The sequence below is a fragment of the Leptodactylus fuscus genome, chromosome 8 (assembly GCF_031893055.1).
Source record: "Leptodactylus fuscus isolate aLepFus1 chromosome 8, aLepFus1.hap2, whole genome shotgun sequence".
NCBI classification, from domain to species: domain Eukaryota; kingdom Metazoa; phylum Chordata; class Amphibia; order Anura; family Leptodactylidae; genus Leptodactylus; species Leptodactylus fuscus.
The window spans coordinates 76,747,089-76,765,890 of record NC_134272.1 but is presented as its reverse complement, the minus strand read 5'-3'; the positions used below and the strand labels follow the sequence as shown (position 1 = coordinate 76,765,890).

General features: G+C 42.4%; 1 protein-coding gene across 6 annotated transcripts in view; it reads left to right on the top strand.

Moving 5' to 3' along the window:
• Positions 1-18,802, top strand: part of SLC4A10 (solute carrier family 4 member 10) — a 143,577-nt gene that overhangs the window by 62,227 nt on the left and 62,548 nt on the right. For all 6 annotated transcript variants that reach the window (XM_075284467.1, XM_075284470.1, XM_075284465.1 and 3 more), the window contains exons 3-5: positions 11,080-11,232; positions 12,916-13,054; positions 13,938-14,098. In XM_075284467.1, the coding sequence (XP_075140568.1) occupies positions 11,080-11,232; positions 12,916-13,054; positions 13,938-14,098 (453 nt within the window). The remainder of the gene's footprint in view (positions 1-11,079; positions 11,233-12,915; positions 13,055-13,937; positions 14,099-18,802) is intronic.

Here is an 18,802-nt window from a genome sequence, read left to right as displayed (position 1 = left end):
GGATACTGTATCCTTTCCAATGTTATACTCGTAAACCCAACTAAAGCACTGAGCAAAAGTTTTAGGCAGGTGTGGAAAATGGCTGCAAAGTAAGAATTATTTCAGAAATAGAAGGGTTAATAGTTTATTTTATGATGTAAATCCCATGAATGTTTGGTGTGGCCTTTACCCTTTGCCTGCTTCTTGGTACAGACAGGTTTTGGTCGAAGTGGGCAGGATCTTATATCCTAGTAATGTGCCATCTATGTCTTTAGTGCGAGATCCTCTACAATAACATTATACTGAGGCCGATTTTCTGAACGTTTGAGCTCACTTCTAGTATTTTTCTCCATTCAAGCCTTCTAAGTCTTCTCGGCACTGTTTACTCGCCTCGTAAATGACCTCTCCATCTTCTGCTGCTGATTATCCACAAATGAGTTAACACGTAACTAATAATGTGACACGGCGCCATTCTAAAGCCATTACAACACAGCGGAGTAAAGTTAATGCAGTCACTAAAATGATCGCTTTATTACCATTACATTTAGACTTTCTGCGCCTCCAGACCCGAAACTCCAGTATTTAGAATTTCACATATTTTAATTATCTTTTTGTTCCCAACTTTTCCATGTAAATTGCTTTTCACATTTTGCTTATTAACTTATTATTAGTATCTTTGTGATTCATTGAGGGCACAGAATAAAGTCCTTTCAAGTTCAATCTGATACATTAACGATTTAGTAGGTTACATAGGCCCTGTAATATCATATGCTTTATACAGGGCGGCACCTGCCATAGGGCCACCGCTACCTATTGGTTTATTCCAAAAGGATGCCGCCCATATTTTATTCACTGACCCCCCCACTCCTGTCCAGTCCGGCCTCCACTGAATGTCATGCGATTACGATGCTCGGTGCGCCCCATGCAACCGCTGCCACACAATAACCGGTGACGAGGAGAGGTGCGACCAGGTGAGTATGACGGTTTGCTGTTTTTATTCACCCCTCTCCTACTATTATTATTCTCAATGGTCAAAACACTTCCAAAAGTTTTGGATTTGGGCTAATTCCAAATTATCACTGTATGCTGACAAAAATGGGGACAGCATAATGTTTGGGGGGACAAAAAGAGGGCAATATATTGTGTGGTAGTCTAAAAAGGGACAGTAAATAGGACAATAGACTATAATGGGGTCCGTGTGCTTTCCGCGCACGAGTCACACGGACAGGAAAGTAGATCGTGAAGTGCTTTTCTGTCCGCATGACTCGTGTGGGCACTGTGCGGAAAGCACACAGACCCCATTATAGTCTATAGGGTCTGTGTGGTTCACTGTATACCGCTTGCCCAATGCGTTTGGTAGTCCATTCAGGGGGATCCCCATTCGGACTCCCCTGAACGGATTACCAACGCAGATGTGAATGAGGCCTAAGCTTAATTTAAACAATTTTGATGTATGAAACATGAATGTGTTCCCAGGTATGGTGAGGACCCATGTATAGTATACTACACTCACCGGCCACTTTATTAGGTACACCTGTCCAACTGCTCGTTAACATTTAATTTCTAATCAGCCAATCACATGGCGGCAACTCAGTGCATTTAGGCATGTAGACATGGTCAAGACAATCTCCTGCAGTTCAAACCGAGCATCAGTATGGGGAAGAAAGGTGATTTGAGTGCCTTTGAACGTGGCATGGTTGTTGGTGCCAGAAGGGCTGGTCTGAGTATTTCAGAAACTGCTGATCTACTGGGATTTTCACGCACAACCATCTCTAGGGTTTACAGAGAATGGTCCGAAAAAGAAAAAACATCTAGTGAGCGGAGTTCTGTGGGCGGAAATGCGTTGTTGATGCCAGAGGTCAGAGGAGAATGGCCAGACTGGTTCGAGCTGATAGAAAGGCAACAGTGACTCAAATAGCCACCCGTTACAACCAAGGTAGCCAGAAGAGCATCTCTGAACGCACAGTACATCGAACTTTGAGGCAGATGGGCTACAGCAGCAGAAGACCACACCGGGTGCCACTCCTTTCAGCTAAGAACAGGAAACTGAGGCTACAATTTGCACAAGCTCATCGAAATTGGACAATTGAAGATTGGAAAAACGTTGGCTGGTCTGATGAGTCTCGATTTCTGCTGCGACATTCGGATGATAGGGTCAGAATTTGGCGTCAACAACATGAAAGCATGGATCCATCCTGCCTTCTATCAACGGTTCAGGCTGGTGGTGGTGGTGTCATGGTGTGGGGAATATTTTCTTGGCACTCTTTGGGCCCCTTGGTACCAATTGAGCATCGTTGCAATGCCAAAGCCTAACTGAGTATTGTTGCTGACCATGTCCACCCCTTTATGACCACAATGTACCCAACATCTGATGGCTACTTTCAGCAGGATAATGCGCCATGTCATAAAGCTGGAATCATCTCAGACTGGTTTCTTGAACATGACAATGAGTTCACTGTACTCCAATGGCCTCCACAGTCACCAGATCTCAATCCAATAGAGGAGCATCTTTGGGATGTGGTGGAACGGGAGATTCGCATCATGGATGTGCAGCCGACAAATCTGCGGCAACTGTGTGATGCCATCATGTCAATATGGACCAAAATCTCTGAGGAATGCTTCCAGCACCTTGTTGAATCTATGCCACGAAGAATTGAGGCAGTTCTGAAGGCAAAAGGGGGTCCAACCCGTTACTAGCATGGTGTACCTAATAAAGTGGCCGGTGAGTGTATATCTACTATATACTACTACTACTACTACTACTATATACTATACTACTACTATATACTATATCTACTATATACTATAAGTTATCACTCTCATCCACAAGGCTCTCCATAATGCTGCACCTCCCTACATTTCCTCCCTCATCCCTGTCTACCGCCCAACCCGTGCTCTTCGCTCACTCAATGATCTAACACTTACATCCTCTATTATCAGAACCTCCCACGCTCGTATATAAGACTTCTCCCGAGCTGCACCACTTCTCTGGAATGCTCTACCCCGGACAATTAGATTAACTCCCAATTTCTACAGTTTCAAACACAAACTAGTTACATCTTATCAGACAGGCCTATCACAATTTCTAACGTTAACCCTTCCGTACTATAATTAGAATCCCCAAAATTTAACCCTCCTCTGTCCCTGCTCCCACATTACCCCACATGATATGATGTCTTTTCAGGCTAACTTTATCTGTCCAAGCTCCATCCACATATTACAGGACACGACTAGTGACAGCTCATAAAGTTTTGTTTGTGTAATGACAGTCACCTCTATTACAGAATTGTCTGACCCCCTGTATAAGCAATGCCGCCCCTGCTACCTCTTGTGTCACCCCCTCTACCTCATAGATTGTAAGCTCTTGTGAGCAGGGCCCTCAGTCCCATTGTGTGAAATGACGTTCTTTGTTATGTATCTGTCTGTATTTGAACCCTACAAATTGTACAACGCTGCGGAATATGTTGGCGCTATATAAATATTTTTTTTTTAATTATTATTATTATTATTGTACTATAAGGGCAGGTGCCATGAGTCACAAGGAAAGATAAGGGATGGCACTTGTAAAATCCTAGCACTATACAATAAAGCTCTGCTGATATATACAGTACATACGGTATATACTATGTAATTTCCCCCATATTCCCATGTACTACTGCACTGGACTGTTCATAGACACTTATTTAATCTATACCATGACATGCTTAAAAGTCACACATGGAATCCTAAGAATTTCCCGGCTGTCCTCAGAGTTTATGCCAGTGTTCACATTGCACTTCTAATCCCAGTTTATCACTACAAGAAAGGAACATCTGTAGGTTGTAATGAAATCCTTAAAATCTTCATTTAGCATTGCAGTGTATGGAGCTTTTGTATGACTGCAGCAATCTGGTCTGCACGCTTTTTCTGACAACGGATGTTTAGCAAGACAATCCATTTCTTATCAAGTTACTTCGCTCTTCATAATGGTCTTGGGCAGGGCTTGGGGAAATGTTTCATCTAGAACATCGAGTTCTGAATCCGCGGCCTTTAATAACATTTCGCTCAGGAGAGAATAGTTTCCAAATCAATGTGACAGTGCGGCCAGATCTCAGGCTACTGGATGGAGTCGTCGTGTCGGCAGCGCGGCTTATGGTCTTCATTATCATCATCATCATTATTTCTATGGCGGTAGGTGTATGTTATATACTCAGTGGGGTGAATTCATTAAGACTGGCGGTTCCTACTCCAGTCTTAACAAAATCCTCATGTGGCTCAAGGCCGCCTGAATTATTAGTAGACTCCGATTCTTTAATAAATCAGGGGCACCGCCGCGTGCCATAGTAGAAATCTGCGCCAGTCAAGAACTGCCATAGATTTACTATACTAATACAGTGCAAATGAATGACTAAGAACCTGCTGAGCACGCACCTTATATCACTGCCGGGGTTCTCATCCAATTCACAAAAAGCAGACCAAAAATATTTATCACCTTGATAATAATTCTTATGATTTATGTCACAAATCATTCTTGTGTAGTCATGAACTATGATATATGTGTCCACAGTTGTCTTATCGTAGACTTCATTCACAGTCCTACAATGTCTATAAATCACATGACCTGAGTCCCCTGTTGTCTTGTAGTAGGCTTCATGCCTAGTCCCACAATGTCCATAAATAATCATAATGGAATCTCCTGTCGTCTAACCACTGAGCCACCACACTAACCACTGAGTAATCACTGCTAACCAATGGGCCACCACACTAACCACTGAGTAATCACTGCTAACCAATGAGCCACCACACTAACCACTGAGTAATCACTGCTAACCAATGGGCCACCACACTAACCACTGAGCGTTCAAACTAACCACTGAGCCACCACACTAACCAATGGGCCACCACACTAACCACTGAGCAATCACATGAACCACTGAGCCATTACACTAACTACTGGGCCAGCACACTAACCACTGAGTGATTACACTAACCACTGAGTCATCACACTAACCAATGGGCCACCACACTAACCACTGGGCCACTACACTAACTTCTGAACCAACACTGCTAACCACTGAGCGATCACACTAACCACTGGGCCGCCACACTAACCACTGAGTAATCACTGCTAACCAATGGGCCACCACACTAACCACTGAGCATTCAAACTAACCACTGAGCCCCCACACTAACCACTGGGCCACCACACTAACCACTGAGTAATCACTGGTAACCAATGGGCCACCACACTAACCACTGAGCGTTCAAACTAACCACAGAGCCCCCACACTAACCACTGGGCCACCACACTAACCACTGAGTAATCACTGCTAACCAATGGGCCACTACACTAACCACTGAGCATTCAAACTAACCACTGAGCCACCACACTAACCACTGGCCTACCACACTAACCACTGAGTAATCACTGCTAACCAATGGGCCACCGCACTAACCACTGAGCAATCACACTAACCATTGAGCCACTACATTAACCACTGAGCCATTACACTAACTACTGGGCCAGCACACTAACCACTGAGCGATCACACTAACCACTGAGCCACCACACTAACCAATGGGCCACCACACTAACCACTGAGCCACCACACTGACCACTGGGCCACCACACTAACTTCTGAACCACCACTGCAAACAACTGAGCCACCACACTAACCACTGAGCCATTACACTAACTACTGGGCCAGCACACTAACCACTGAACAATCTCACCAAGCACTGAACCACCACTACTAACCTCTGAGCAATCACTGCTAACCACTGAGCCACCACACTAACCATTGATCCACAAGACTGACCATATTAACAGCCATGTAGAAAACCGGAATTGATGGGGTAATAAATTTGAGCCATTATTTTCTATTACTTTATATATTGACCTGAGGTCTAGCTGTGGATCCTCTGGTGGGTCCGAGCTCTGCTGTTATCATAAGCCTTTAAGAATGTAAGATATACGGCTTTGAGGAACTGAAATATTAACCGGTTAATAATGACCTATAATTAGGACACATCATCAATATTATGTACTACGAGATGATCCCTACTGATGTTATTATGGATAGATGGTGATTCCCAATTTCCTAATAACTTTAGGCTTAAACATGGTAGAAGTTATTGCTTTCTCATATATTACAGTCTTAAACATCATTTGTAATGAAAATATTAAAACAATATTAGCTTAAGCCTCAAACTGTGTAAATTTAATAAGTTTTGGGATTGTTTCATGAAGCCATTCTCTTCTCTAAACAAGCTGACCAAGGAATCAGATGATTGTCAAGAGTTCTTAAAGAAGAATCAACTGCTAGTTTAGTCTGACTACATGCTTTCCCTGCAGTGGCCACTGCTGGAGAAATGTGGTATTACATGCTGGCCATTCCTAGCAGTGCTTTATCATGGACAAGCTAGGTCAACCAGAGCAGAATTGGGACAATCTTTTATGACCTCCTTATGAACTGGTTTTATCATGGTCAGACAACTTGTTTAATAGATCATTGTTTTTGCTAATCCTTAAAAATTAAAAGAGATTTTTTTTTATTGCAGGTTTTTATCTAGGCCAAATTAAGAATCGGTGGTAAGGAGCGCAGTAAAACCCCAAGTGGCCAAAAGCAGCTTACGGTCCCTGTGTGTAGATCTTACATGAACAATATACTTTTGTCTCACTTATCCCAGAAATGCGTTACCTGATTAAAACCTTTCTGCTTTAATTACGCTCTTTAATTTGGTTGTTGAAGGTGACATTGTAGTTCAGGCAAAGTGCAGGTGATGTATAGCTTCTTCCATCATGCTGCCATTGTATACAACATATACCACATTGTATACGACATATAGCTTCCTCCGTCATGCTGCCATTGTATACGACATATATGACATTGTATATGACATATAGCTTCCTCTGTCATGCTGCCATTGTATACGACATATACAACATTGTATACGACATATAGCTTCCTCCGTCATGCTGCCATTTTATACGACATATCTGACAGTGTATACGACACATAGCTTCCTCCATCATGCTGCCATTGTATACGACATATACGACATTGTATACAACATATAGCTTCCTCCATCATGCTACCATTGTATACGACATATAGCTTCCTCTATCACGCTACCATTGTATAAGACATATACGACATTGTATACGACATATAGCTTCCTCCATCATGCTACCATTGTATACGACATATACGACATTGTATACGGCATATAGCTTCCTCCATCATGCTACCATTGTATACGACATATAGCTTCCTCCGTCATGCTACCATTGTATACAACATATAGCTTCCTCCACCATGCTACCATTGTATACAACATATAGCTTCCTCCATCATGCTACCATTGTATACCATTTTTTTTTTTTTTTTGGCGCCGCCCCCTGAGAGGCTGGCTGCCTTGATGCAGTGCTCCAAGCTGGGAGCAAACTTTTCTTTCCTTTTTCACTCTTTTTCTCTGTATCTTCAAGAATCCGGTAACCAAGCAATCTAGCACTATGAATTTAGCAACTATAAATCGAATGGAAGACCCTGTGGAGTTTTTTTTGTTCCTTTTGTTTCCATTGTAAAGCATGGACTCAAGACCTGGTTCAGCTGGTTTCCACATGTGCCTGTTACCATCCCCCCAGCTAGGACAGCATGGCTCAACATGCGGCATGGAAGAGAAACCTGCATGGAAGTGTGGACTTCTTCGTTCAAGGAGATGATTTCTGGCGTCAATTGCTGATGTGTGAAGATGCTACAGTGGACTGGTATTTCTTTCTATTACTGTGGACACGTGGGACACTGTTACAGCCTGGGAACCATCACCCACCTACCCCAGGAGTTATGGAAGCTTGGCAAGAGAGCAGCACCATGTATACCTGGATGGTCTCTGACTTCCTTGGGGCAGTAGAACACTGTGGTAAGGAGGAGGAGGACGGCTTGTGATGAAGGACATTTGGGGCATTTTTTGTGGTTAAAAGGACAATAGTGCTGATGCAAGATACCGAACTATCAGCTGTGAGCGGGAGATCTCACCACCTACCAAAGGAACTACCACATGTTATCATGATATGTCCCCCACCTCTGCAAAAATTTCTGCTTGTTATATCCACAAGCTGTGACCCCCCTCCTCATGTCCTACAACCAAGTCGGCTGTATTATTATTATTATTATAATTATTATTATTAACATCAATCTGCACAGAGAACTAAATGATCCTGCAGTGTGTCTGTGTTTCTTTCTTTTTTAGTTGCTATGATTCCTAGGATTTCTCTATCTGCCATGAGCTTCTATGTGTTTTCTCTCTTGTTATATACTACTGTACCATCTATGTAACTGTATCACTGAAATTTCCCCATTGTGGGACTATTAAAGGAATATCTTATCTTATCTTATCTTATACGACATATAGCTTACTCCATCATGCTACCATTGTATACGACATATAGTTTCCTCCGTCATGCTGCCATTGTATGCGACATATAGCTTCCTCCGTCATGCTGCCATTGTATACGACATATAGCTTCCTCCGTCATACCGCCATTGACACCTGTGCATTGTACAAATGTATTAAGTAATTGTGTGCAACGTAATGAAAGATTATAGGAATTACAGTGATTTCAATTCAAGTGAGTGTTTTGCAGACAATGGTCTTTTTTTTTGGGGGGGGGGGGCATGTACTGTACTGAAGATTAGTAGAATTATACAAGGGAGTCAAGGTCATTCATGAATTAGAGGAAAATTGCAGCAATAGTGAATATGCTTCAAGGAAAATTTGTTACTTTTTTTGCAACTCCACTCACTCTATATTAATATCTACAGTGGGACTACGACAAATGTCTGAATAGTCACTTTATTAGACACCCACCCAGTTGCACATTGCACCTACTTTTGCAGTGTATGCAAAATGCAATATGCTTTTGTATGTTTGGTTAATGGATTCTGGACATCCCCTTGCATCAACAAGTTGTTTACGTCTGTAGGATTCTCCTTCTCGGATGTTTTTCTTCCATTAAATTCCTGATATACTCGCAACAGTGTTGCATGAGAACCTCCCAAAGATGGTGGTATATGTAATACTGGTTCAGGCTAAATATTGCAACAATGTCTATGCCCAGGGGTGTAACTTGAGGGGGTTTAGAGGGTGCAGTCACACCGGGGTCCAGGAGTCTTAGGGGGCCCATAAGCACTGCCATAAGCAGGACTCACAAGCTTTCTCTATGAGAGGTGGGGGAAGCAGGACTTACAGGCTCTTTATATGAGTGATGGGGAAGCAGGACTCACAGGCTTTCTCTATGAGTGATGGGGAAGCAGGACTCACAGGCTTTCTCTATGAGTGATGGGGGAATCAGGACTCACAGGCTTTCTCTATGAGTGGTGGAGGAGGCAGGACTCACAGGCTTTCTCTATGAGAGGTGGGGGAAGCAGGACTCACAGGCTTTCTCTATGAGTGGTGGAGGAGGCAGGACTCACAGGCTTTCTCTATGAGTGATGGGGGAAGCAGGACTCACAGGCTTTCTCTATGAGAGGTGGGGGAAGCAGGACTCACAGGCTTTCTCTATGAGTGGTGGAGGAGGCAGGACTCACAGGCTTTCTCTATGAGTGGTGGGGGAAGCAGGACTCACAGGCTTTCTCTATGAGAGGTGGGGGAAGCAGGACTCACAGGCTTTCTCTATGAGTGGTGGAGGAGGCAGGACTCACAGGCTTTCTCTATGAGTGATGGGGGAAGCAGGACTCACAGGCTTTCTCTATGAGTGGTGGGGAGCAGGACTCACAGGCTCTTTATATGAGTGATGGGGAAGCAGGACTCACAAGCTTTCTCTATGACTGGTGGGGGAAGCAGGACTCACAGGTTTTCTCTGACTGGTGGAGGAAGCAGAACACACAGGCTTCTCTATGAGTGATGGGGGAGGGGGAGGGGAGCAGGACTCACAGTCTCTCTCTATGACTATGGGGTCAGCAGGACTCACAGGCTTCTCTATGAGCGGTGGAGGAAGCAGGAATCACAGGCTTTCAAATCACCTGTACAATTGTGAATGTAATTCTGGTTCTCTCATGTAGTTTCTAGGAGTAATTTGTAAAGTTGCTTCTTAAACAAAATGTGACACCAATTACAATAAAACTATGAATAAATTAGCCTGAATGACATGTAGCTCCTACAACAGGATTGATGGTATCCTCTGCTTGGCTACCATCACCACATGTGAACCCAGTGACTGTTTCTCCCCCGCCAGTCTTTGTCGCAGTTCAGTTCACATAATAACGATGGCACCTTTCTCAAATGCTTTAGGAAATAGCAGAACAAGAACACGGTGTACTAAATATTCACAAACTTCCTACAAGCTAACATCTGGCATCAAATGAGACTTCTATGTAGAGATCGCACTGTTCATTATATACTTGTCAACATTCACATCATTATACTATACCTTAGGGGAAGAGGGATAGAATGCAAATACGCCGACTTGTACGTCTCCATCAAGCGCTAAGAAATATATGTTTGGCGCACACTTCCCTACACTTCATTTACATCCATTAATGGAATTTTCCTTTAACAAGCATATTGACAAGTGGAAAAAATATTCTCTCGATTTTGATAGTATTGTTACTATTGTATAGTTATGTGAATCTCCAGGAGGTATACAGTGTAAAGGACCATCTTCTCAATTGTATACCCTTGGCTTCAGCTCTCGTATATGGAGTCCTCCCAGATGCCACTTTATGTAGGACATATATAGAGAAGTACTAACCTGTGTTGATGTGAAGAAAGCTTCTATTTAGCTTTAGCATCTGCCTTAAACCTGTCTTTTGCTCACTCTCCATAGACTTCTATAGATTTGGGTCATCTTACTCATTTGGCCTGTAGTTTCTCTGAAGATTGATCTAGCATGGATTTTCAGAGTGAAAGTCAGTTTAGCAGAGGGAGTAGGGAAATAGACAAATAAAAGCAGAAAAAGGTATTTATAGGAACTTCCTTGGCAGATAAGTCCAAGGTGTGAAAAAAATAACCATTTATAGTATTCTCATGAACTTCAAGCCTTGACTAGACAATGGACACAACTGGATGAAATTGAACGTCGTTATTTTATTACATATATTTTATTTCTTATTTTTTAAGGGCATCGCACATTGTTCATTGGAGTCCACGTACCTCTCGGAGGTCGAAAAAGTCATCGTCGTCACAGTCACCGACATCGTGGACACAAACACAGAAAAAGAGACCGGGAGAGGGATTCGGGTCTAGAAGATGGACGGGACTCTCCCACCTATGGTAAGCCATGTCTGGTTATTTTCAGTGGAGACCAGAATAACTTTTCGTTTTCGGGTTTGTCTGAGATTAGTAAAAGGGTTGTCGACAACCAGTCACAAGGAATACACCAGACTTGTATGAATTTGATGCATGTTGAGTCACTTATCCGTCTTCCTGGAGCCTTCTAACATTGCAGTGACAGCAGCAGCTGAATAACCCAGTTTGCAAGGGCTGTTCACACTCCGATATGAAGAGGACAGCGAGGTGGGGAAGACAAGAATATGCCAAACTCACAGACATGGTCCAGGGGGTATTCTTTGTGCAAAGTTATTTACATAGAGGCAGTTTATCAGGATAATGTAGATTCTGGATCATGAAAATGCAAGTCCCTTGTAATCCCAAGTGCAAATACTGGTTGCTCACACCCCACCGCTTCATCAACTTTTATAGGACTAGAGTTAGCCGAGCTCTGTACTTGACTATCTCCAGCATTCACTAGAACAAAGCGGTGGCACATGTGCAACCAGCCACTCTGGTCATTGGGGTTGCAAGAGGCAGTGGAAACCCCATTAATCAGTAAGTGACCCCTATCCTTTAGATAGGGTGTAGCCTGGATTATCTGCAACACTCCTTTAGCCTGAGGTGCCACAATGTGGAAAAGATACTTTTCTGTTGCAGATTATTAAGCCAACATCAGAAGGGAGAAGTCTTAGAAGCTTCCTTTATATTTCCCATTCCTTTTGAAGCAATTTCTGACTTTGGATCAAAAAAATGCAGCAAAATTTGCATCAAAACAGCAGTTTTACTGCAACTCGAAGCTGGTTCAATGTGTCCAGGTTTTTCCCAGATATCACACTGACCCATTCATTTCTATCGGTCCACATACATGACCATGTATTACACGGATCAGTGTGCGGACCAACTGTTGGAGCTGTAAAACTCAGGACAGGTCCTATTCCTGTCTGCTTTTGTGGCCGCGCTTCCGTGGCTCTTATTCATTGAGTAAATGGGGTTTATAGCTGGTGCGCAGGAGGCACATCCATGTGCCGGACATACACCAGCCATGCTGTTCAACAACGGCCTGTGTCCAGCCCACAGTCAACTGCAAGGGACCTTAAGTTTGAAACTTTGTTCAGAAACTTTAGCCAAGAAACCTATGCCTTTATATTGCAAGTAAAATAGATAAGCCGCTGTCCATGGTCCTGACCATGACTGTACTGAATGTACTAGGAATATTGTATATTTCCTCATAGTATTGTCTTTGGCATTCAGAGTATATTGTCTGTATATTGTTTTTTCATGACATTTTTATTTCCCGATATCACTCCTGACATTCCCAGTCCAGGAAAGCTCCTCATATTGATTGAATACCTGCTCCTGTATGTACTTTCCCAGTTTGATTTGGTTGCTACATAATTTCTAGATTGTTGGAACTTTCCCAGTTGGATCCAGTTTGTGTTTTCCCAGTTTGACCGCTGGGTATTATTAGTAATTATATAATGAGAATAAAGTGAATAGTCTTTTCTGTTTCTTTCTAAAGTTCTCAAGTCAAAATAAATAGTCCAGGATATGACGAGACAAAGTTACCTGGATCAGTCAATGAAATTGTTAAAATCCACAGTAATTCTGCCATGCTGTGTGCTCATTTACCTTTACAGTCACATGTACAGTAAGTCTGATTCTTGCATGGTTTGCTGGTTGCAGATACTCCGTCTCAGAGGGTTCAGTTCATCCTGGGAACAGAAGACGATGATGAAGAACACATTCCCCACGATTTATTCACAGAGCTGGATGAAATATGCTTACGTGATGGGGATGATGCTGAATGGAGGGAGATGGCCAGGTCAGTGTCCATGCAACATGTTCAAGGATTGACTTCGCCATCTGGGTAAACAATAGAGATTAGGTTAGGGACAGCCTAAATAGAGATGGGTGAACCTACCAAAATTTGTTTTGCTTCAGGTCTGGGTGGCTCACGGTTTCTGATTCATTTTGGGTCGAACAAGTTCCGATAGAGCCAGAAGTGAAATTATTATATTCTGTGGTCTCTTCTTACCCTATAGTATAATAGGTGGGAGTCCAGGGGTGGTGTAAAAAAAAAACATTCATAATTACAAATTAAAATTCGATAATTGTGAGCTGCCAACCCCCTTCTGTATGTGGAGGCACTGCTAATAATGGGGAAAGAGGTCTGGGGTCCGATGCATTAATGGTCATGTGGGTAAAGGGGAGCATACTACAATGGGAGGGGGGAGGGTGAAGGCAAAGAGGAGGATGTCAGGACCAGTGATACTGGAGGGAGAGGCAATGCCATGTGACAACTTCCAATATTTGGAGGATTAGGGTATCTTTGCTAACGGAGATTAATTACAATGTGCTTTAGGTTTATATTGTAAGGGTAATGGCCATGTCCATGGAGATCTCACCCAAAAAACACCATCTAAACTATTGACGAGCACCAGTGGCCCCCAGGAACATTCAGTAATATTATCAAATAATGTCCATGATGTCGTAGTCAGAGAAGCCTCACATTTTAAGAATTTGTTTAGGTTAAGGTCCACTCAATGCAAATAAAAATTTTCACAAAATTAATATTTTTGGAGTATTTTGGTAAACTTACTATCCTAGGTAAACCAGGAGCATCATTCCCTAAGTGTGCAATGTTAGGCATCAAGAGATGTGAGGTTATGTACCCAGCTTTACCTAACCAACACTTGTTTGGACAGATGGTTGAAGTTTGAAGAAGATGTTGAAGATGGTGGAGAAAGGTGGAGCAAACCCTACGTAGCTACATTGTCTCTTCATAGCTTGTTTGAGTTGAGAAGTTGTATTTTACATGGGACTGTCTTATTGGACATGAGAGCCAACACGTTAGAAGAAATTGCAGGTACCATAATGTTACTTGTATGTATGTGATCTGATACATAAATGATACAACAACTTTAACAAAAAAATTACTTTCCTATGTACAGTATCTGTGTCTTTATATCTAAAGTAGATTCAATATTTCCCTAAATCTTTTATCCCATACAGAGGGCATGAGCCTTAGTGGACCCAAACTAGTTGACAGGTGCCTTCAATATTAGCCAAAAAGTTTTCATGTGTCGCAGACCTATATATCTGTTAAATAGTAGGGTTGAGTGAAAAGATCGGATTCCGATCTTTTCCTGCAGGATCGAGGTCGGAGGTTATTTCCCACAATGATTGGCCAGTAGCCAAGCATTGTGGGAAATAACCTCGATCCCGCGGGAAAAGATCGGAATCGGAATCCGATCTCTTCCGATCTCGATCGCTCAACCCTATTAATTAGCTATCTTAATACAGTCTTCCAGTATCCAATAGAGGAACCGCCAATTTTAATTGTAAATAACTAGATAAATATATACACTTCAACTTCCGTGAAAGAAAAATAGGTTGTCACCATTAAAAATGCAAAATTAATGAGTGTGGGTGTCATGAACAGAAGCTCAAAATCTAGAAGTGGCACACAGGTATAAAGCGGTGAATGTATCTTGAGAAGATGAATATTCAATCCCAGTCTTCTGACATTTCTTATGTCTGTAATAAAGCGGCGTAGTCAGGAATGTGACAGCTCGGTCTCCTTAAAAGAAAAGAAGCTTCTGAAATTCAAGGAGGAAGTAAATTACAAAATCACAAATTCCATATTCATTCCTTTATTTCCGATGCTGTCTGCAGATGTTAACTTCTTGGGTTTTTTTGTCACTGTTTTCAATTCTGTATCTGTTTGGTAAATTCATAGAGGCGAGATGAGAATCTACGCCTCCGATTAATGGGACTCGACAATGTCAGCAATTCCTGCTTTGACAACTTCTGTCCATAACAGGACAAAACCACAGATGTTATACTTAAGTGTATTATTGTAGTTTTGCAACAGCTGGAGAGCCGTACGTTCCCTACCCCTGCTTTAGGCTGTCCCATTATATTAGAACAATCACCCGTGGCTAGGCTCTTCTTCACCCAAGACAAAAATGGAGTTTGTTCATCCCACCTGCTGAAACTTAAAGGGGTATCCCTATCTTAGACATTTATGGCCTAAATAAAGTATAGAAGGTTCAAGTTCCAACTCATGCTAGAGGTCACCACTAGAGATGAGCGAGCAGTGAAATATTCGAGATTCGATATTCGTTTTGAGTAGAGCCTCAATATTCAAGTATCAAATCCCATTATAGTCTATGGGAAAAAATGCTTGTTTCAGGGGAAACCACTATTCGACTAAAGGAGAGTCACCAAGTCCACGAGTAGCAGGAGGAGAGTGTTTAGGAGGAGCGCTGTGCAGTTAAAGCGCACAGACCCCATTATAATCTATGGGATCCATGCGTTTTAACTGCACAGTGCTTGCAGTTGCACTGTTAAAATGTAAGCTCCCTCATAACCGCAAGCTGCCGCTCTCCCAACTAGCAAAGACAAGCCTGTGGCAAATCAACGCTGGTTCTGCAGCAGGCTCGTCTTTGCTAGTCAGGAGAGCTGGCAGCTTGCTGTTACGAGGGAGCTTACTTTTTTCTCATAGGAATGAATTGACCAGCGTTGATTGGCCAGTGTACAGCATTCGGCCAATCAACGCTGGTTCTGCCGGAGGGTTGTCTGTGAGGAGGCGGAGTCTAAGATTGGACCACAATGGAAACTGCTGTGGTCCGAACTTAGACTCTGCCTTCTCACAGACGAGCCTCCGGCAGAACCAGCGTTGTTTGCCGAATGCTGTACACTGGCCAGTCAACGCTGCTCAATTCATTCCTATGAGAAAAAGTAAGCTCCCTCGTAACAGCAAGCTGCCAGCTCTCCTGACTAGCAAGGACGATCCTGCTGCAGAACCAGCGTTGATTTGCCGAATGCTATACACTGTATAGCGTTCGGCCAATCAACGCTGGCTCTGAATCGAATATTTACTGCGAATAGGAGTAGTATTCGATAGAGTACGAATATTTTGAATACCGTAGTATTCGATCGAATACCTACTCAATCAAATACTACTCGCTCATGTCTAGTTACCACCCTCAAGAACGGCAAAATACACACACCATTGTAAGTGGGATTCCCATAGGTACAGGACCAGACTGTAAGGTTTATAGTTTCTTAAAGGGTGAGCACACAATACAGTCAAAGACTAAAACACAGTGCCTACTTCCAGGAAGAACTATGGTGGGCAAAGAGAGTTTGCCGAAAAGCATGCCCAAGTGACACAACAGACGCCCCCTTTAAGTCCCCACTCACCTTTAATGAGGAACTTCAAACGAACAATCTTAGAATAAAACATAATTTAAAAAAAAGTTATTTCCAAAAAAAAAAAGTGAATTATTAATAGGCCAGAAATACCTTGTAATCTACATCAAAGTCTGGGAGTCGTGTCATCTGTGATCGGCTTAATATTGAGGAAAATTGGAAGGAATGAGGACAATGCTTTGATTTTTGCTATAATTAGGTTTTAGCCATAGAAACAGAACTGAACGTTTTCTTCCATTATCATCCGTATCTTGCCCTGGTTTCTATTACACAGGGGGTCCGAATAGCTCTCTATAGCCGATCCTGCTTTTGTACTGATTTACTAATTCTCGGGAATTTAGTCGGTTACTATGTGGAATTAGAAATAGAAGAGATTATAAAGATGTCCATAGGGAAATGGCCGCATCATACAGATGTAGATTAGGAAATGTGTTGGGCATAAATGGCTGGAACAGTCGTATGTATATAAAGGACTGGAGACTGTTTTGTTACTAGTTGTGATGTAATTGTAGTGATGGGGATTCTTGGGTGAGGCTTATAAAGTCCACCATTGTAACTACTGGGAAAAGTCTGCTCCAAGTAGATATTTTGGCACAAAAAGTTAGTGTGTGTCATGTGTCTGGAGAGGTTATGTGACCAACTAGGCCCACCAGGTGTCCCAGACTCGATGCCCCCCCATGGGACCATTGAGGCCCAAATAGAAGCCTAAGTGATGATCCAGAACTGATGACAATGTATTATTTTTCCACACCCACCAAAGTATACCAATGATTTGTGGGAGGCGAACCCCAAAAAGTTTGGGTTTGATCAAAATAACCAGAAATGTAGGATTGGACTAGGAAGTAGCCCAACAAAAGAGGCGCAAGAATAAGGAATCTAGCAAAGCAGTGCAAACTTATATAAAACTTACCTTATAATAAATATGGTAGCAACGCTAGAAAATAGGAATGAACTGCCCAGTCACCTGGGATCCACATCAAAACACAGAGCTCAGCTTCTCTCCTCTATCATATAACCCTATATATCACAGAGCTCAGCTTCTCTCCTCTATCCTATAACCCTGTATATCACAGAGCTCAGCTTCTCTCCTCTATCATATAACCCTATATATCACAGAGCTCAGCTTCTCTCCTCTATCATATAACTTATATATCACAGAGCTCAGCTTCTCTCCTCTATCATATAACCTTATATATCACAGAGCTCAGCTTCTCTCCTCTATCATATAACCCTATATATCACAGAGCTCAGCTTCTCTCCTCTATCATATAACCCTATATATCACAGAGCTCAGCTTCTCTCCTCTATCATATAACCCTACATATCACAGAGCTCAGCTTCTCTCCTCTATCATATAACCCTATATATCACAGAGCTCAGCTTCTCCCCTCTATCCTATACCCCTATATATCACAGAGCTCAGCTTCTCTCCTCTATCATATAACCCTATATATCACAGAGCTCAGCTTCTCTCCTCTATCATATAACCCTATATATCACAGAGCTCAGCTTCTCTCCTCTATCCTATAACCCTATATATCACAGAGCTCAGCTTCTCCCCTCTATCCTATACCCCTATATATCACAGAGCTCAGCTTCTCTCCTCTATCATATAACCCTATATATCACAGAGCTCAGCTTCTCTCCTCTATCATATATCCCTATATATCACAGAGCTCAGCTTCTCTCCTCTATAATATAACCCTATATATCACAGAGCTCAGCTTCTCTCCTCTATCATATAACCCTATATATCACAGAGCTCAGCTTCTCTCCTCTATCATATAACCCTATATATCACAGAGCTCAGCTTCTCTCCTCTATCATATAACCCTATATATCACAGAGCTCAGCTTCTCTCCTCTAGCATATAACCCTATATATCACAGAGCTCAGCTTCTCTCCTCTATCATATAACCCTATATATCACAGGGCTCAGCTTCTCTCCTCTATCATATAACCCTATATATCACAGAGCTCAGCTTCTCTCCTCTATCATATAACCTTATATATCACAGAGCTCAGCTTCTCTCCTCTATCATATAACCCTATATATCACAAAGCTCAGCTTCTCTCCTCTATCATATAACCCTATATATCACAGAGCTCAGCTTCTCTCCTCTATCATATAACCTTATATATCACAGAGCTCAGCTTCTCTCCTCTATCATATAACCCTATATATCACAGAGCTTAGCTTGTCTCCTCTATCATATAACCCTATATATCACAGAGTTCAGCTTCTCTCCTCTATCATATAACCCTACATATCACAGAGCTCAGCTTCTCTCCTCTATCATATAACCCTATATATCACAGAGCTCAGCTTCTCCCCTCTATCCTATACCCCTAT